At 37.8% G+C, this 20713-nt stretch overlaps 1 protein-coding gene, 1 long non-coding RNA gene and 1 other non-coding gene across 4 annotated transcripts; 1 reads left to right on the top strand and 2 right to left on the bottom strand.

Annotated features, from left to right (window-relative positions):
• Positions 1 to 3556: 3556 nt before the first annotated feature.
• On the bottom strand, positions 3557 to 3663 carry LOC130500465 (small nucleolar RNA R71). Its single transcript, XR_008939090.1, has one exon. It is a non-coding gene; the product is annotated as a small nucleolar RNA R71 (small nucleolar RNA).
• Positions 3664 to 14081: 10418 nt separating this feature from the next.
• On the top strand, positions 14082 to 14794 carry LOC130500391 (uncharacterized). The gene is made up of 3 exons (XR_008939011.1): positions 14082 to 14299; positions 14369 to 14392; positions 14470 to 14794. It is a non-coding gene; the product is annotated as an uncharacterized LOC130500391 (long non-coding RNA).
• Positions 14795 to 17481: 2687 nt separating this feature from the next.
• On the bottom strand, positions 17482 to 20343 carry LOC108825885 (4-coumarate--CoA ligase-like 7). 2 transcript variants are annotated; one of them, XM_018599242.2, is made up of 6 exons: positions 19236 to 20343; positions 18500 to 18689; positions 18284 to 18429; positions 18130 to 18197; positions 17942 to 18049; positions 17482 to 17838 (listed from the first exon to the last, which is right to left on the bottom strand). In XM_018599242.2, coding segments are annotated over exons 1-6 (1509 nt in total). In that variant the 5' UTR covers positions 20232 to 20343; the 3' UTR covers positions 17482 to 17837. The 2 variants fall into 2 exon arrangements, with proteins under 2 accessions (XP_018454744.2, XP_018454743.2); XM_018599241.2 differs by having other exon boundaries at positions 17947 to 18049; positions 19236 to 20339.
• Positions 20344 to 20713: the final 370 nt, after the last annotated feature.

The following is a 20713-nucleotide window of genomic DNA, read 5'->3' as shown; positions in this document are numbered from 1 at the left end:
ATTACTTTCATGGAGATATGGAAGTTGCAAGTATTTTGGAATATTTCCTAATAGGTTTATGGAAAGGGGTGAATGTCCTAATCCAACTAGGTTAATGTAATAAACTTCTACTATATAAGAGGAGCTCGTGTGCACTCTTCTCTATAACCTTGGCATGGTCCAAAAGGTCCAGATGTGACCAAGCAAGCTGACTTGTGGCTTGTGAGAGAGAGAGAGAGAGAGGTGCTATGTCTTTGTACTTGAGATTATAGTGAATTGCCTCATTGCCAGGTCCCAGGGACGTAACCACATTTAGGTGAACCCTGGGATATCAATTTCTTGTGTCTATCTTCTATAATTCCGTGTTCTTCTTCTGTTCTCCATAGATCTACAAACTCATACTTTCTAACGTACTACGAGAAGTGCATCAGAGAGTGCTTCAGCGAGTTTGTGTGGTGAGTTTTCCCAACAAAGTGGTATCAGAGCCTTAGGTGGTGTTAATCTCAATACCTAAAGTAAGGATTGAGGTGGAGCGGTTCGATGGGAAGGGAGACTTCTCGTTGTGGAAGAAGAGGATGCTTGTGCATCTGTCTGTCCTTGGTCTAAAGGATGTATTAGAAGAGTCCGGGTCACCTTCTGTCTCAGCGATGAAGAAGGATAAAGCCGAGGATGTTTACAGGGAGCGGTTGGTGAAAGAGGAAGCTGGAAGGCTTGGAAGATCAGAGACGGTGATGAATCTGATCAGTCTCAGTGTGGAAGATCATGTGTTAAGGAAGAACGAGTTGTGTACTTCAACGGCTTCTTCATGGTCTATGCTGGAGATGTTATTTCTTTCCAAGACTCTACTGGATATAATTCACTTGCATCACATATTCTATATCTTCAAGATGGTTGATACTCGGAGTATGAGAAGATCATGGCTTCTGGAAGATGGTGTCTTACCTATCAAGCGTGAATGTAACTGTGTCAGAGGAGGTGCAAAGACGATTCTGTTGTTTGAATCTGCTACCTTCACAGTTCGGCTCTCTCAAGGAAACGCTTAAGTATGGCAAGGATGTTTTGTCGTTGTAAGAGGTGACGATGCTGCAAGGTCTAAAGATCAAGATCTTTAAACCTCTAGGGTTTCACATGATGATGATGAAGGATATTATGCTAGAGGCGAGTTTGAGAAAAAAAATCTTGTGAGGAAGGATAGGGTCGGTTCTAGATCAAGCTCAGGGTCTAGAATTACCTGCTGGTTCTGTGAGAAGCAGAGGAACACCAAGAATAACTGTTATGTAACAAAGAAGAAGTATGACAAAGAAGCTGAAGTAGTGGGTGTGATAGATCCTGGTCCAGAGGGTGATGCACTATCGGTAACAGATACGCAGCGTCATGATAAGTGGGTGATTGGTTCTGGATGTTCTTACTACAGGACGTGTAGGAGGGATTGATTTCACATGGTTCAAGAGCTGACTTCAGGGAAAGTACTTCTTGGTAATGATTGCGCGGTAGGAGTGCAATGGATTGGTACATCAACAAAGCTTATGGAGGTTCGGTTAAGACACTCACAAGATGTGATGTCTTGCATATTTGCATTGTTTTAACCATTCATTCATAAGCATTTTCATCATATAGAATAGGATTTAGACATGTTTAGGTTGCATTTTGCATGCATAAGTCTCTATTAGGTACTGGAGTGCCAAGTGAGGTTATTGGAGACATTTGGATGCACTTTGAGCTCAAAAGATGTGAAAAGGAAGATGATTGGACGAGAAGAGCCTGAAGCGACCTGCAGAGATCGCTGTGAGACCTCGCTCCAGCCGGAGCGACCTTGACGACCAAAGCTGGAGCGACCACTCCAAGTCGCTCGGCTTTACACGGCTCGAAGACGAAGAAAATGCCTCCGGAGCGACCCCTCGCAGCGACCACCCAAGGTCGCTCCCGAAGCCAGAGCGACCTCTCGGAGCGACTGGCCGAGGTCGCTCCGCGTTATCAGTGCACGATTTTCATTATTTTTAAGGACCTTTTTGCAATTTATTGTGCACGTTTTTTGCACTGAAAAACCTAATGTTTAAGTATGCTTTGTAGACACTTTTGGCAGATAATCTTCTATCTATTGAAGAACACAAAACTCTCTCAAGAAAAGTTCTCTTTTGGCTTTGATTGTTCTTGTGTTCTTGTGATTTTCTTTCTACATCTCTATATGATTCATCTGAAATCCACCATGGGTTTAAGAGGAATCATGGAGATTAGTGAGTAATCACCTTTTGGATTCATGGGTTAGGGTGATTAAGGGTGATTAGGCTAGTTCTAGGATGTTTTAGTGTAGATCATACTTGTTCCTTGCTAGTAGAGTGATCTTAATGCATCATTTGAGTAGGCCACTCAAAGGGTGATCTCTAGACATTTCCCACCCAAAAGATGTTTGATGAAATGTCTGAGTCAACTCTCCTAGGCTCTTAGTGTACTTTGCCAAAGAGATTTGTTGTTAAAGATGCTAAGATAGCTAATAGACTTGTTAGTAATGATTGCTTGCATGTTATTCAACCAAAGACATTTGATGTTTGAGACATGTTAGCAAATGAGCATTCATCTAGACATAGAGCTTGCTTAGAATTGTGTCTAGGCTTAAGGTTGATAGTTTGATTCATCATTTACATTCCTTAGTTCGAAACTTGATCACCCAAAGTCTGAAATCCCTATACCCATGAGTTCTCCTTTCCAATAGCTTAAAAGTATCATTTTTATTGCTTTGCATTAGCTTTAATCATTAGTTTAAAAACCATCCAATTCACTGATTGCACTTAGATTAGGCAAATACTTGCATTCTCACTGCTTTGAGTCCCTCAGATTTGGTTCGACAACTTACTACCACTATACTATCATTTGACTTAGGAGCCTCAAAACTCCTAACATCAAATTGGCGCCGTTGCCAAATTCTGAGTTTGATTTGAACATTGAGATTTAGTCATTTGCTTGAGACTAAGTCATTTTTCTTTTTGTAAGTTACTGATTATCTTCTTCACTCTTTGTGATTTTCAGGTGTATGAACTTGAGGAGCAAGGGTACATCAAACCTTGTTCCAAGAGCCACAGACATCAGAGCTTTAGAGAGAGAGTGTACTAGAAAGAGAAGACAAGAAGAGCAACAGGCTCAACTGCAGCCACTGGAAGCTGCAATGGAAGAACAACAAAATCCTCAGAACCCCAATGGACCTCAACAGCGACCAGCTCGCCCCATTGGCACTTATGACCGCCCCAACATCCATGGTCCTAGACTTGGAATTCGAGCACCAGCTGTGGCTGCTAACAACTTTGAGATCAAGTCAGGACTGCTAAACTGCATCGAGAACAACAAGTATCATGGTCTGGCTGTGGAGGACCCATTTGATCACTTGGATAAGTTTGACAGCTACTGTGGTATGTCAAAGACTAATGGTGTGTCAGAGGATGCCTTAAAGCTCAAGCTATTCCCTTTCTCTTTGGGGGACAAGGCACGTCAGTGGGAGAAGTCTCTACCAAGTGACTCCATCACCACTTGGGAAGACTGCAAAAGGGCATTCTTGGAGAAATTCTTCTCTACTTCAAGAACTGCTAAGTTGAGGAATGAGATCTCCAGTTTCCAACAGAAGAACTTGGAAGGATTCAGTGAAGCTTGGGAGAGATTCAATGGCTACCAAGCTCAGTGCCCACACCATGGATTCTCTAAGGAGAGCTTGCTGAGCACATTCTACAGAGGTGCTCTTCCTAAGTACAGAGCTAGACTGGATACAGCTAGCAATGGGTTCTTTTTGGGGAGAACTGAGGAAGAGGCAGAGGCTCTGGTTGACAACATGGTTAAGAGTGATGCAGTCTACAGTGGAGACCATGACAGAAGCAGCAGAGGTGATGACAATCAAACAAGGAATGAGATAAAGGCTCTTCAGGAGAAGATTGACAAACTCATTGCTGATAAGGCCACACAAGCGCAGGTGAACTTTGTTGGCAACCCAAGCCAGGAGATACCTCCTACTGTCAATGAGGTTGAGGGTTTGGAAGGGCAAGAAGAACTGTGTTTCATCAACAGTAATGGTAGCTGGTACAAGAAGGAACCCAACTTTCAGTACAACAACTACCAACAGAAGCCCTATTCAAACAACCAGCAGAGTGGTTATCAGCCTCGAAACAACCAGCAGAGCAACTATCAGCCTCAGCAAAACTCTTCTCCTAGCTCTTCTGCTCCTCAACAGAGCAGCACTGATGCCTTACTGAAACAGATCTTGGAGTCTCAGACTAGAAGTGAGAAGCATGTTGGCTATGAGCTGAAGAATCTCCACTCCAAGATCGATGGAAGCTACAATGAGCTCAACAACAAATTCTCCAACCTTGCTTCTTCTGTCAAGAATTTGGAGAATCAGTTTGCTTCCATGAGCTCCCACCAGAACCGCCAGCAAGGATCTCTACCTGGAAAGTCAGATCAAAACCCCAAGGAAGCAAAAGCTGTCACACTTAGGAGTGGTAAGCAGTTGACTCCTGTAACCCTCACCAAGGATGCTGAGAAACAAGGTGAGGAGGTGGCCATCAACCTGGATGATGAAGTGGTCATTGTTGATGAGAAGACAGATGCTGAGATCTTGGAGAAGATTGTGAAAGCCAAGGGTAAAGGAAAGGTTGGAGAAGAGAAGAAAACAACAAAAGATGGTGAATCTGCTGCTCCAGCAAGTGAGAGCTCTCCTGTCCCCCCTCCCTATGAACCAAAGCTTCCATTCCCTGGTAGATTCAAGAAGCAGCTGCTACAGAAGTACAAGGCTTTGTTTGAGAAGCAGATGAGTGAAGCTCAGGTTACAATGCCCATCATTGATGCTTTCATGATGATTCCTCAATAAAGCAAACTCCTGAAAGATGTTGTAGCTGCTAAGAAGAAGGAGATGGAGGGCATGATGGTTCTGAGTCATGAGTGCAATTCCATCATTCAGAGGCTTGATGCTCCAGAGAAGTTATAGGATCCAGGATGCTTCACACTCCCTTGTGCTCTTGGACCTATGGTGTTTGAGAAGTGTCTCTGCGATTTAGGAGCTAGTGTCAGCTTGATGCCTTTGTCTGTGGCAAAGAAGCTTGGATTCACTCAGTACAAGAAGTGTAGACTCTCTCTGGTGTTGGCTGATCGTTCAGTGAAGTACCCTGTGGGTATCCTAGAGAACCTCCCTGTGAAGATTGGAAGGTATGAGATACCTACAGACTTTGTGGTGCTTGAGATGGGTGAGGAGGCTCAAGACCCATTGATTCTTGGAAGGCCATTCTTAGCTACAGCAGGAGCTATTGTGAATGTGAAGGAAGGGAAGATTGACCTCCATTTGGGCAAGGAGAACATCCTCCACTTTGACATCAAGGAGAAGATGAGGAACCCCACTGTATTTGGACAAGCCTTCACCATTGAAGAGATGAATCCTCCTCCTGCTGATGATCACTTTGATGAGCTACCACCTGAGGAAGATGGGGTGTCAACTCCACTTTCTGCACTTATTCCAGCCTGATCCAAAGGAGGCAAAGTCAAGCTAGAGACTTAAAACAAGCTCACTTGGGAGGAAGTCCCATGAGTATCCTTGTATATATTGCATTAGTATTCGCATTATCATTTTATTGCATAAAACAATGGGAGAGTGAAGTTGTGTGCAGGTATTGAGCAGAAAGTCGGACACCAGAGCGATCTCATCGCAGCGACACCTCTAGGTCGCTCCACCTGGGAGCGACATGTCTAGAGCGAGATACCGAGGTCGCTCGCGTCACACGCGAGTGGAAACGCAGAAACTGACCATGGAGCGAGGTCTCTGCAGCGACGTCACGAGGTCGCTCCAGCTGGGAGCGACCTGCCGCAGCGACCCATCCACCTCGCTCCCGTCTCAGGTAACTGGAAACTTCCCTTCTCCCATCTTTTCTTTGTATTTCACATTTCCATTGGGTACCTCACTCACACAGAGACTGTGTGATTTAAGTGTGGGGGAGGTACCAAGTATTTGATCATGTTTGTTTTCATGATTTTGAGTCTCATGCATTGCATATTACATCCTTATTTGCATAGAAAAATCCAAAAAAATAAAAAAAAATTGAAAAGCACAAAAAGAATCATTTAGTTGCATCATTTGCATCTTTAGGATTGAGTCTAGAAGCATATAGGTTGCATTCATGCATTAGGGGGATTTCAACCTTGTAAAGAGCTCATGCTAAGTACTGAATTTGTTGACCTTTGTAATCATGACAAGTAGCTTGAGCACCCTTTAGAAAGCTTGTAAACTTCGCGCCTTGAATGCTCCTCTTGAAACTCATTTGACTGTTGATACTCTCTCTTTGAAGCAAGCTCCTGTTTTAATGTCTCTTGCATATGGTCTCTTGTGTACTAAGTCATGGATATACACACTTGAGTTGTCCCATCCTTTTTACCAATCTTCTTGACAAACTCAAGTGGTACTCCACTCCCAAAACCCATACCTCCTGTTTAAACCATCATTATTTGTTGAGTGAGACCTCTTTGAAAAGCTTTACATGTGCATAATGTTGAGAGTATTGGGAACGACAATGCTTAGTCTCCATTCTTGCTAGATCAGTCACTCTATTGTCTAGCTATAGGAAGGGGGTGAGTGTTGTGATTGTGATTTGGGAATATGAAAGGTTTGACTATTTGTGCTTAAATGATTTGTCTTTATGGGATAAGTGGAGAAATGTCTAGCTCTTATTGTGAAAAGTCTTGGCCCCCAAATATAAAAAAAAAATATAAAAAAAAAAAATATAAAAAAAAAGAAAAAAAAAGAGAATAAAAAGGGGGCTAGCAAAGTTGTTAGGAGCTGAGATTTGTTTTAAAATTGTGAAAATCCCTTATTGATTTCAAAAAGAAAGAGTCTGATGTGAAGAATGTTCTTGGGATCTTTTGGTGAGAGATGTGAGTTGGGTTTGACATTGAGGAATAAATGAATGTCTTGTGTGTTTGGGAAAGGGTAGAACAATGGAGATTGAGCATTGTATGCATGAGTTGATCCCTTTCTTAGATATATTATGTGTAATGTCAAAGCTACTGTGTTTTGAGAGAAAACCACCTTAAAAGATTATTTTGAACCTCTGATTTCACTTGCATTAAAGCCTTTGTCTTACCAAACCAAATGACTTGGACCAGTTGACCATTTGTGAGATGTCTATTGAGTTTGCTTCATAAATGTTAGAAAGATGTGGATTTGTGGTTTGTGAATGCATGATTAATGAGTGTAGAGATCAAAGGAGCTGGGATAGGCTTAGAGAAGTTAGAGATGGATGAAATCTTTGGTCTTGCTATTTGGTATGATTATGCAAGGTTATTAGGCTGAGAACTAAGAAGAGTTTCTTTTGGTTATGAGTCCCCACCTTCAAACCTTTTCTCATTGGTTCTTGAAAGTTTACTTGTGGACAAGTAAAGGACTAGTGTGGGGGAGTTGATGTCTTGCATATTTGCATTGTTTTAACCATTCATTCATAAGCATTTTCATCATATAGAATAGGATTTAGACATGTTTAGGTTGCATTTTGCATGCATAAGTCTCTATTAGGTACTGGAGTGCCAAGTGAGGTTATTGGAGACATTTGGATGCACTTTGAGCTCAAAAGATGTGAAAAGGAAGATGATTGGACGAGAAGAGCCTGGAGCGACCTGCAGAGATCGCTGTGAGACCTCGCTCCAGCCGGAGCGACCTTGACGACCAAAGCTGGAGCGACCACTCCAAGTCGCTCGGTTTTACACGGCTCGAAGACGAAGAAAATGCCTCCGGAGCGACCCCTCGCAGCGACCACCCAAGGTCGCTCCCGAAGCCAGAGCGACCTTTCGGAGTGACTGGCCGAGGTCGCTCCGCGTTATCAGTGCACGATTTTCATTATTTTCAAGGACCTTTTTGCAATTTATTGTGCACGTTTTTTGCACTGAAAAACCTAATGTTTAAGTATGCTTTGTAGCCACTTTTGGCAGATAATCTTCTATCTATTGAAGAACACAAAACTCTCTCAAGAAAAGTTCTCTTTTGGCTTTGATTGTTCTTGTGTTCTTGTGATTTTCTTTCTACATCTCTATATGATTCATCTGAAATCCACCATGGGTTTAAGAGGAATCATGGAGATTAGTGAGTAATCACCTTTTGGATTCATGGGTTAGGGTGATTAAGGGTGATTAGGCTAGTTCTAGGATGTTTTAGGTGTAGATCATACTTGTTCCTTGCTAGTAGAGTGATCTTAATGCATCATTTGAGTAGGCCACTCAAAGGGTGATCTCTAGGCATTTCCCACCCAAAAGGTGTTTGATGAAATGTCTGAGTCAACTCTCCTAGGCTCTTAGTGTACTTTGCCAAAGAGATTTGTTGTTAAAGATGCTAAGATAGCTAATAGACTTGTTAGTAATGATTGCTTGCATGTTATTCAACCAAAGACATTTGATGTTTGAGACATGTTAGCAAATGAGCATTCATCTAGACATAGAGCTTGCTTAGAATTGTGTCTAGGCTTAAGGTTGATAGTTTGATTCATCATTTACATTCCTTAGTTCGAAACTTGATCACCCAAAGTCTGAAATCCCTATACCCATGAGTTCTCCTTTCCAATAGCTTAAAAGTATCATTTTTATTGCTTTGCATTAGCTTTAATCATTAGTTTAAAAACCATCCAATTCACTGATTGCACTTAGATTAGGCAAATACTTGCATTCTCACTGCTTTGAGTCCCTCAGATTTGGTTCGACAACTTACTACCACTATACTATCATTTGACTTAGGAGCCTCAAAACTCCTAACATCAAGATGTCAGGTATATTCTGGAATTAAGAAGGAACCTGGTATCTACTGGAATCTCGGTTTATTAAGCTTGGAGCATATTGGCGGACGTGGGAAGACTAAGTTTTACAAGCATGGTAAGCTAGCTCTTCAAGGAACTGTGTCTCAGTCATTGTACCTGTTAGATGGAGAAACTGCATCAGGTGGAATATATAGCAGTGGCAGAAAGAAACCATCTATGGATGAGACAGTCTTGTGGCATAGACGTCTTGAGCACATGAGTATGAAGAATCTACAGATTCTTGCCCTAGAAGGGGGTGATCGATAAGGAGGACGATTGGAGTTTTGGAGTTCTGTGAGAGTTTTGGGAAACATGATACATGTAAAGTTCTCAGGTATGTACATGCGGTTTTGTGTGTGGATCTCCAAATGTAACTTCAAGTCTGGTGTGGATGTTATCCTCAAGGTGACCTTGTGAATGGTACCATGTGGTCTTGTTGTCGAAAGTCTTCTTAACCAAGGGAGTTAAGCGGCGTGTTCCGTTGGTACAAACGGCGGTGCAAGATGGGTATGTAATATTTTTTTGCTGGAAGGTTGAAGAATCACTGGTTTAGGTGGTCCTTATTTTAGGAGGGTGGTTATAATACTGTAATCCACGGTTTTATATTATTGATGAGGACGCTGCATCAGACCGGAAGTTGAGACTTCAGGTGGAGCTGTTGACGAAACAGCTGACATAGCTGTTGATGCAGATGTTGAACAAGATGAATGTTTTGAAGGATGTCAGCTAGGAATGGACAGAGTATGAAGAAGATTAGTGCCACCTGCACAGTACTCTGAATCCGAGGATGTAGCAGGTTTTATGCTATATGTAGCTGATGAGGTATGTGTTAAAGAACTTCGAGACAATCATGGAGCGATGAGCAGCAAAATAAATTGGTCAATGGAATGAATCATGGGGTGAAGAGATGACTTCACTGGATAAGAACCAAACCTAAAAGCTTGTGAGAAGGCCTGAGAAGCGTGAAGCAATTGGCTGCAAGTGGATGTGTTAAACTGGAGTCTGGTACAACTGGTGTTGAGAAGCCTGGATTCGAGGCTTGGTTAAGTTGCAAAGGGATATTCTCAGAGAAAGGGAATTGATTATCAAGATGTGTTTTCACCCATTGTGAGACATGTATCTGTGAGGTTTTCTGCTACAGAGAATTTTGACTTTGAGCAACTTGGTGTAAACCGGCCTTTCTTCATGGAGTATTTGAAGAATGGATTTACATGAAGCAACCAGAAGGATTTCAGCTTGATGGAAGAGAAGATCACGTGTCTCTACTTCATAAGAGGAGTGTGTCAACACCTGCTGGTGTACACTTCTGCGTCTGCTGTAGTAGATGATGAAGTAGAGATGAATGGATGATATTCCATGTACAAGGAGTGATCTATTATATGGGTTGGTTAGAAGGTTTATGAGTAAGCCTAGGATGGTTCATTGGACTGCGTGGGAGTTGAGATACTTCACGGGAACACAAGATCAGACTATGCTTCAGAGAAGAATGAAGTGTTTATAGTTGAAGGATTTTGTGATTCGGATCTTTTGCTCCTGTTTTTGGACAAAAGATTGTTGATCTCGGATTATGTTTACATGGCTGCTGGTGATACAATCAGCTGGAGATCAAGACTACAAACTGTAGTGACTCTGTCAACGACTAAAGCGGAGTGTATGGCTCTGGTTGGAGGTGTCATAGTAGTGGCGCTGGTAGGAGGTGTCATAGAAGGAATGTGGTTAAAAGTGACTTAGTGAAAGAGCTTGGATTCAAGCAAGACACGGTTGTGATATCGTGTGACTCTCAACGTTCATTGTTTCCAGTAAAGAACAATGTGGATCGTGAGAAGGCTAAACACGTCAGCAGAAAGGTGCACTTCATCAAGGATATCGCTCAAGGTGATGAAAGTGTGTAGAAGTTAAATACTTCAAGGGATCCTGCTGATATTGTAACCAAGGTGGTTCCTGAGTTTGAGGAAGCTGTTAAATTTCTTGGGATGGTCGAGAGCATCGACTTCATCTGGCAAAGCACGAGTTTGCTTAACCTAAGTAGTGGATCATGTTTGATGTCATCAAGGTGGAGTTTGTTGGGATTCGAGACTACTTCAGAGACTACCTCAGGAACTACGTCAGCGAATACTTCAGAGACTTCGTCAGGATTTGGTGATGGAAATCAAACAAGATCGCATAACTTAAACCAAGACAAGGACGTCATATTAGGAAAAGGAAATACACTTTATTCAAGGTGATAGGTTCCTGGAAATATTACTTTCATGGAGATATGGAAGTTGCAAGTATTTTGGAATATTTTCTAATAGGTTTATGGAAAGGGGTGAATGTCCTAATCCAACTAGGTTAATGTAATAAACTCCTACTATATAAGAGGAGCTCGTGTGCACTCTTCTCTATAACCTTGGCATGGTCCAAAAGGTCCAGATGTGACCAAGCAAGCTGACTTGTGGCTTGTGAGAGAGAGAGAGAGAGGTGCTATGTCTTTGTACTTGAGATTATAGTGAATTGCCTCATTGCGAGGCCCCAGGGACGTAACCACATTTAGGTGAACCCTGGGATATCAATTTCTTGTGTCTATCTTCTATAATTCCGTGTTCTTCTTCTGTTCTCCATAGATCTACAAACTCATATTTTCTAACGTACTACGAGAAGTGCATCAGAGAGTGCTTCAGCGAGTTTGTGTGGTGAGTTTTCCCAACAATAAGAATTTTAGTTTATTACTGCAGTAAATTTTGATGGTTATATTATGCAAATACAAATTAACATTTTCGGTATCACTTGACACCCAAAAATAGTAGAGACGACATATGTGGTGTTAGTATATTTTTAATCCAAAGTGTATTGTTAATATAGGTTCAAAATATATGTTAAACATACAAAAATTTAAGATTTTTTTCCCGTACGTGGTACGGGACCGAACATAAGTTCTCTGCCGTACCCGGATTTCTCCATTGTTTTATTTTTTTGTTCAGATCTAAGAGAGAGGATAAGGTGAGTCGTGTGTGATTGATTGATTGATGAATGATCTAAAGAGGAAGACGATGATGAATGTGTGAAAATTAAACAAAAAGTCAATAGGATTCGGACTCGTCCCTACGTAAGCGTTGATTGGTCAAAATGTTGTTTAAGTAGTTTACGTCTTAAAAGGGTTGACATTAGTATTCGCCATTTACTATTAGCACGGACAATTAGTACATCCATACTTGTTTAATTTTCAATCATTTCTGTAAGATAGTAATTTGATCAAATTTTATTTAATTTTTCTTAAATTAACCAAAAAATTTAATTAACATAATCACATTAGTAAAACGATTGTCCACCCAATTATAACCTAAATCGGATCCTCACTACAAGAAAACAGACCTATTGCAATGGAAATTTGCAAGGGAAATTTTTCCTCGCAAATTTGCGACGTATTTGCAACGAAATTGCAAGAAAAAATATAATCCTTGCAAGTCTCTTGCAAATTTGCGAGAGAAACGTTTCGCTTGCAAATTTGCAAGAGATTTGCGATGGTAGTTACATCGTTCTTGCAAATCCCTTGCAAATTTGCAAAGAAAAAAATTCTCTTGCAAATTTTGCAACGAAATTTTTAACTTGTTTTCTCATAATTCGAAACTTGAACTAATTTAGTAAGTACTAAATATCAAAATTTTATAATTTATACAATAAATACACATCAAGTAAATTTCCAAAAAGAAAATCACATTAATTAATTTTTTAAACAACAAATACAAATACATATAGTCCACCAAAAATATACCAAACCCCCAAATGAAACCCTAAAGTTATTTGATTTGCAAGGAGTTTGCAAGGAATTTGCAAAGATTCCCTCGCAATTCCCTTGCTAATTTGCGAGAGAATCTAATTTCCCTTGCAAATTTGCAAGGGTTTTGCGAGAGACTCGTTGCAATTTCTTTGCAAATTCATATTTTCAAGCTTTAGTTTGTCTTTTAAATCCCTAAACTCTAAATGCTTTTTTAAACCCTAAAAACCAAACACAAACTTCAAACTTTAATATTCTAACACCAAATTTTAAATTTAACTTAAAATACTAAATATAAACTCAAAATTATTTCTTTTTCAAAAATCAATCTCAAATCTCAATACTCTAAACCTTTAACCTTATACTCAACCTCTATTCTAAATTCATAACTTTAAATCTAAACTCTAAATAAAAACTTTATATGTTTATCTTGTTTTCTCACAATTCGAAACTTGAACTAATATTAGTAAGTACTAAATATCAAAATTTTATAATTTATACAATAAATACACATCAAGTAAATTTCCAAAGAAAAAAAATCACATTAATTAATTTTTTAAACAACAAATACAAATACATAGTAATCCACCAAAAATATACCAAACCCCCAAATGAAACCTTAAAGTTATTTGATTTGCAAGGAGTTTGCAAGGAATTGGTAAGGAATTTGCAAAGATTCCCTCGCAATTCCCTTGTTAATTTGCGAGAGAATCTAATTTCCCTTGCAAATTTGCAAGGGTTTTGCGAGAGACTCGTTGCAATTTCCTTGCAAATCCATGTTTTCAAGCTTTAGTTTGTCTTTTTAAATCCCTAAACCCTAAATAATTTTTCAAACCCTAAATCCAAACACAAACTTCAAACTTTAATATTCTAACATCAAATCTTAAATTTAACTTAAAATATTAAAGATAAACTCAAAAATTATTTCTTTTTCAAAAATCAATCTTAAAACTCAATATTCTAAACCTTTAACCTTATACTCAACCTCTATTCTATATTCATAACTTTAAATCTAAACTCTAAATAAAAACTTTTCAAACGTAATTATAATTTATTTTCAAATTTATTTTCAAACTTTAGCTTAAAATCTTAAATCAATACCCCAAACTTTTAACCCTTAAACCCTATACATATTATACTCCAAATTAACCAATACCATAAACTCTAACTAAAATCTTAAAACTAATATATTTATTATTTAACTTCAAATTTTAAATTACTTATAAAGTAAATTTCAAAAAGTAAATATAAAGAAACATATTAGTGTATAGAAGAAGAAAAAAAAAAAAAAAATATTAGTGTATAGAAAACATAACAAAACCCTAAAACACTTTAACTATAAATTTGCAAGGAAATTGCAATGGTTCCCTCGCAAATCTATTGTAAAATTGCAAGGGATTAAATTCCGTTGCAATTTGCGAGGGAATTGCGAGGGCCCCGTTGCAATTCCGTTGCAAAACTATTTTCTCAAAAAAAAAAAAAGAGTTTCCAGACTAGGGTTAGTATATAATGACATAAACCTAATTCTTTTCATTTGTTCGTGCCGTCAAAAAAAAAAAGAAACAAGAGATTTTTTTATCCACCATCTCTTCTCTTTCTCGCTGACCTTGTGTCTTCTCCCACTCTCAAATCTCTCTCCTCGCTGGATCTCACTTTCTCGTCTCTCTCCTCGCCGAATCCAGTTCTCTCAAGCTATCCTCGCCGCCAGCTCTCCTCTCTCTCTCTCACACACCGCCAGATCTTCTTTATCTCACGCCTCACCACCATGGTTCGACCTCTCTCTCTCTGTTCACCCGTCTCTGTCTCTCTGTTTTGAACTGAATTTGTTTGTTTTCAGGCTGGAGTAAGCAAGGCAAAATAGGTTCGTCCTCTCTCTCTTTCTCTATCTCTCTGTCTCTCCCCCTGTTTAGATCTGATTTTTTTTTTGTTTTGGTAAAGGGAGGTGAAGGATTGAGAAGAAGCTTGATGTGTAAGGAGACAACCAGCGGTGGTCACTGTGGTGGTGGACGTCGCTGTGGTGGTGGTGCGGCGGAGGAGGGAAGGAGTCGGCTGATTTATTTTGTAGGGTTAATTTTTTTTTAGAATTAGGTTTGGTTAAGTTTAGTTAGATTACACTTAATTAGGTTTTGTTAAAGTGGTTCAATTAACTAAACCAGTTTGTTATAAGTTTTTTTAGGTTTTTAATATATTCATGTATTTAAATATGTATCTGTATGTATATATAAATACCAGTTTCTTTATATATATTTATTTATATTTTTTATTTTGTATTTTTTTTTAATATCCTGAGACAAATTTGCGAGGGAAAGTTTTTTTTCAAATCTATTGCAATTTGGCGAGGGAATATTTTTCTCTTGCAAATTTGCGAGGATAATAATTCCGTTGCAAATTTGTGAGGAAAATAGTTCCGTTGCAAATTTGCGAGGGAAATCATTCCGTTACAAATTTTGCGAGAGAATTGCGAGCGTTTTTGATTTGCAAGCAAAGATTTGCGAGGAACTGACTTTTCTCGCAATTCCGTTGCAACTCGTGATTTGCAACGGAATTGCGATGTTTTTTTCCCTTGCAACAGAGATGTTTTCTTGTAGTGCCTTATTCGTTACCCGTAAACCATAAACACATTTTTTCTATTTTCTAAAACCACACGATGCATCTCTTCTTTTCTAGAACTAGTGTTCATAGAAAGTGAGTCATGATTACTTTTCAAGACGAAAAATCGATCTGAGGAAGTTTTCTAAGATGAGTACGTGCGGTTCCTTTTTAGGACCACAAATGGAGTCCAAAAAATCAATCAGTTGAATTCTAACAAGGTGATGTTGTGAGATAGATATGTGATCACATAAGGAATAAGTAGGGATGTTCAATGCGGATATCGGTTCGGTTTCGGTTCATTTTTTTGGTATTTCGGTTAGTAAAATACAACTAGCATTCTAAATCCATATCTACTTTGGTTTGGTTAGAATTATATACCGTCGATTTTTGGTTTATTCGGTTTTATACCAAAACCATAATTATTTTATTAGAGATCATATTATATGAATTTTAAAAAACATGTTGTCAACGCAATAATTTATTAAAAAACACTATATGTTTAAATAAAAGAACATTTAAAAAAAAAATACTTCTACCATCTAATAAAATAATCAAATCTAGAACTAAAATAAAACTCTGAATTTTGAGGGAAAAAAAAGAAGCACAAAAGAAATTTATTTCTATTCTTATATATTTAGTGTTATTTGATTGATCACAAAACTCTATTCGTTTATAGATAAAAAAAATTGTGAAGAATTTTCATTAATTATTGTCCATCAGATTTATAATATTTACTTTATTTTAGTCAATTCAAAAATAAAACAAAAAGATCAAAAAGAAAACTAAGAAAATAAGAAGCTACGATGAATTGTTATTTAATTATAATTTAAGTGTTTTGCAAATTAGAGTTTTATTAATGTAAAAGATATTCTAATAGTTATTAGCAAAAGATTAACTTATATAACAAATAGATTTTCATGTGTCGTTCTAATATATATATATATATATATATATATATATACTTGTTTTTATTTTTGATCGGTTTTGTTCGGTTTATTAGGTTTAATCGGCTATAAACCAAACCATATTCAAATCCTACGATTTTTATAAAATCACATCCATTCGGTTTGTATGGTATATACCAAAACCAAACCAAATTATCTATTTTGGTTTGGTTCGGTTCGGTACGGTTCGGTTTTACTATATTGGACAACCCTAGGAATAAGGGTCAAATTAAAATTTTGATTGGATGGACAATCAATTTTGCTAAACAAAATGTAATTTGGTTAGTTTGATACAAAATTGATCAAATTATTACAAGGATAGTCTAAGAGCAAATAAGTATTGATGGCAATCCTTCGAAAATGGCAACTAGTACATGTATCTATCTTATTAAAATAGAAGTACACATATATAATATCCCTTAGTTTACAGTGTTATTTATAATTGCATGCCACTGAGAATTAAATTGAATTTCCTATTTTAATGCTTGTCTTTTTCAGTTATATTAATGTGTTTCTTTTCTTTCCTATTTTAATGTTTGTCTTTTTCAGTTAGATTAATGTGTTTTTTTCTTTTCTATTTTAATGTTTATCTTTTTAGTTAGATTAATGTATTTTGTTTTTTTATTCTTCAACAATTAATAATATTTTAAAGTTGGTTTTTTCGTCAACTTAAAGTTGTCTAAACTATTTTGAAAATGTAAAAAATAGTCAAAAGTAAACATATAAAGTAGATAAATAATAATCAAACACCAAAAATATTTAAAATATATATTTATTCTTCATCCAAATATTGAAGTTCAACCTGTTTTTTAATTTTTAATATAGATATTTTGGCTTACATTACTCAAATTTATATGTTTTGAGAAATTTAAAGTATATGTAAATTTTGAAAATTTTAAAATAATTCAAACGGGTTATCCGTATTCGAACCGAACCCGCAAATATCCGAATCAAACCGAAACTAAAATTTATAAATATTTGAATGTTGCTGAAATCTTTAAACTCGGGAATCTCAAACCCAAATAAAATTTAACCGACTCAGTGGGTATTCAAATACAAATTCCTAACGTAGTCAATGTAAAACGATCAAGTATTATAAATACATCATTTAGTATAAATAAATAAAAACTAAAACAGAAAATTAATACCCGTACGATCGCACGGGTCAAGACCTAGTAATCTCTAAACCAACCGCGTAAACAATGTTAGAAGTTTATAGTTCTAGACAATTTTATGTGCTTTTGGGTGATTCCATATATTAGAAGAATTAATTCGAAGGGTACCGAATCTGATTTAGAAAAATAAAATAAAACTTATGAATGTTTTACAAAAAAAAATCTTCTATAAAAATCTTGAGCTGAATCCGAATGGATATCCTAATCTATAACTAGACCTTTTATCATGGGCTAACTGATAAAAATTTAACATCAGCTTTCTTTTGGTTTTATTAATAAACAAGAGTTTTTTGGCTAAAATAATAAACAAGAGTTGACAATGAAATAACTGGAAATAATTGATATGAAAAAAAGATGAATGTATGCATTGAGTCTTGGCTTATTATTTCACTTTTAGTGAGTTGTGTGTTTAATTTGAAATAGTAGAGAAAAGAGGAAGACAAGGCAGCGATATGTGTTCTTGGGTAACAGAAGATTCTTCTTCACATCTTGGATCTTACTTGCTCCCGAAGTTCTCTTCTCAAGAGTTTACCAGCTAGAGATTTTGGAACACTGGGAACGAAGCTCACTCTTCGTAGTCTTTTATAAGGAGCAACCTTAATGCAAGCAAACAAAGAGAGATGATTTATAGCTTTGGAGAAGAAACAAACAAAACACATGGATACAAATTGATTTCTAAAGACTTGAGTCTTAACTTACTAAACCTGTTTGGCTATGAACTTTTGAACATCTTCCTCTGTTATCGAAGTATTAGGTGACCGTACAACAAATGCAATTGGAACTTCACCAGCATACACATCAGGGAACCTTCAACGTTAACATATACATATGTAAACATGTTTAGTAAACTGAACAAACTTGGTATTGAACTGTAATCAATGACTCACGGGATAACGATAGCGTCTAGTAATTCAGGATGTGATACAAGAAGACCTTCTAGCTCAGCTGGTGCAACCTAGATATATACATATCAAACCATTCGTTATAATTTCATAAGTGAGAAGAAATTTAGAAGAGAGCGTTAGGAAATGATAGTGAAACCTGGAAGCCGTTGCATTTGATAAGTTCTTTGAGTCGTTCAACGATGAAAAGGTTACCATCCTCGTTAAAGTATCCAAGATCACCAGTATGAACCCAACCATTCTCATCTATAGTTTCTTTGGTAGCCTCAGGGTTATTGAGATAACCTGAAACATAATTTGGTTTTACATTATTTTCAAATGAACGGATATATATAGGTATGAAATGTTTTCAAACCTTTCATCATGTTACGGCCTCGAACCCATATCTCCCCTTGCTGATTCGGAGGTTGAGGTTTTCCAGATTCTACACTGACCACCTGAGCTTCAATACCTGAAGCAAGCATGCCAGCTGAACCAGAGTTTCTTTTCCCGCGTCTTGGGTCTTCCATAGAGACTATTCCACACGTTTCAGTCATTGCATAGCCCTAAAGATAAAACATCTCTTTTTCACTAATTCAAAGAATCATCCCAGAGAATTTCACTATGTTATCTTGACTTAAACATTTTGGCTTGGTTCTTTGCGAGCAAAACATCATTGGATTAGCTAACATCTAACCTTATTCTATTTGAAACTCAGACCTAAGAGCATGATTAATGGGAGGTTCTTAGAGTGGGGTTCTTAGCGTAATATAAGAAATCATTTCTTCTTATTTAAGAACTGGTTCTTAGTTTTTTAGTTAAAATTTGAGAAACGATTTCTTATATTTCGCTAAGAAAGTCCACTCTAAAATTTAAATTTAAGAAACGATTTCTTATATTAATCATGATCTAAAGGAAAATTAAATGAAAATCTCAATGCACCAGTAAAAACAAGGATTAAGAAAACCTGATCAAGTAGAAAATATGGAACTTCAACATGAAAAAGATTGTCGGGACAAGTATAAATACGAGTTTTGATATCTAGTTTTTTCCTTTCTTTGAGTTTTAGTTCATGGATTTTCTCAATAGAATAGAAAGTAAGTTTTTTTTACCTGCATAAGCACAACATTAGGGATGTTTCTTGCACACTCCTCCATCGAATCTTTCCCAAGAGGAGCAGCTCCTGATCCAATGTACTTGAGAGAAGAAAGATCATACTTCTTCACAATACTTTGCTTGGCAAGAGCAAGGAACACAGGAGGAACAACCCAAAGCTGCGTCACTCTATACTTCTCGATGTTCTTAAGAAGCCTCTCGAGATCGAATTTCGCCATGGAGACCACAGCATTCCCTCTCTGAAGCTGTGCATAAGTAACCACACTCAACCCAAACACATGGAACATGGGAAGAAAACACAAGAACACGCCATGATACTCTCCCATAAGGTCTTGATCCATCGTCACCATCAGAGCCGTTGCTATGAAGTTCCCATGAGTCAGCTCCACGCCTTTGCTCATTCCCGTAGTTCCCGAGGAATACAGAAGTGCAGCTGTGTCTGATTGCTTGACGTCCACGTTAGGGAGATCCGAAACTGGCTCGGACAGATCCACCACGCTGTTCAAACTGAGGATCTTGGAACCAGAGTCATGACTCTGTCCGAGTAGGACAATGGGGAGATCAAAAGTCTTGACCTTGTCGAGCAGTTCTTGAACGGAGATGATGAGTTTAGGGTTACAGTCCTTGACCTGCTTTGAAACCTCGTCGACAGTGTAAGAAGGATTCACGGTGGTGAAAACGCCGCCGATGGCTGTCACGGCGAGGAAACAGAGAGGGAACTGGTGGGAGTTTGGCGCGAAGATCATCACGACGTCGTTTTTGCGGATGCCTAGACGGAGAAACCCGTGTGCGAGTCTAGACACGGCGGCTTTGAGTTGAGAGAAGGACATGGAGTCGCCGGTGTCGGAGTCAACGAGTGCTGGCTTTGAAGGGTAAGAAGAGGTGTTACTGAACAGGAAAGAGACTAAAGATGTGTTGGGATCTTCGGGAAGGACGAGGGTAGGGCGAAGTGATCGGTAAATGCCGTCTCTGCCATAGCCGGAGTTCTCCATGTTTTGAGATCTAAGAGGAATGAGAGGAAGAAGAGAGGACGAAGATGATGAGAGAGACAAAGTCTTGTCTTTGTATTATGATTTCTCAACGTAAATGTACATGTTACGTTAGTATTTAATATTTGTTTAAGCATCAATCATAATAATTTTCACATGATTGATCGGCTTGTAGTCTTTCTTTTATGTCTTCATTTGTCAACGGTTACTAAATTCTTACTAAAATAAACATCTCGAGTCCCCACCAGTTTTTTTTTTACTTAAACTAGAAAAAATGCAGACAGTTTTTTTTACTGGGAAATGATCTAGGTTTTAGGCCCGACTAATCTTTTCCAAGATGCGCGTAGCATTTGGTGATAACAAACCAAATAAGTATAACTCACTTTATTAATTTGAGAAAAATAACTCAACAACTCAAGTTCTCAATCTTCAAACTCTATTAAACTTTGAAACAACTCGACAACTACTTATATAGATTTGAGCTT

The sequence above is a fragment of the Raphanus sativus genome, chromosome 9 (assembly GCF_000801105.2).
Source record: "Raphanus sativus cultivar WK10039 chromosome 9, ASM80110v3, whole genome shotgun sequence".
Lineage (NCBI taxonomy): Eukaryota > Viridiplantae > Streptophyta > Magnoliopsida > Brassicales > Brassicaceae > Raphanus > Raphanus sativus.
Note: the sequence above shows the minus strand (reverse complement) of the source record. Positions and strands in the feature narration are given on the sequence as shown.

Excerpts from the sequence above, each read along its gene's own strand:
- LOC108825885 (XM_018599241.2), bottom strand. The coding sequence starts at position 20,231 with ATGGAGAACTCCGGCTATGGCAGAGACGGCATTTACCGATCACTTCGC. Across the intron at positions 18,690-19,235 it reads CTAATGTTGTGCTTATGCAG|GGCTATGCAATGACTGAAAC; the intron begins GTAAAAAAAACT and ends TTTTATCTTTAG. Across the intron at positions 18,050-18,129 it reads CTAGACGCTATCGTTATCCC|GTTCCCTGATGTGTATGCTG; the intron begins GTGAGTCATTGA and ends TTAACGTTGAAG.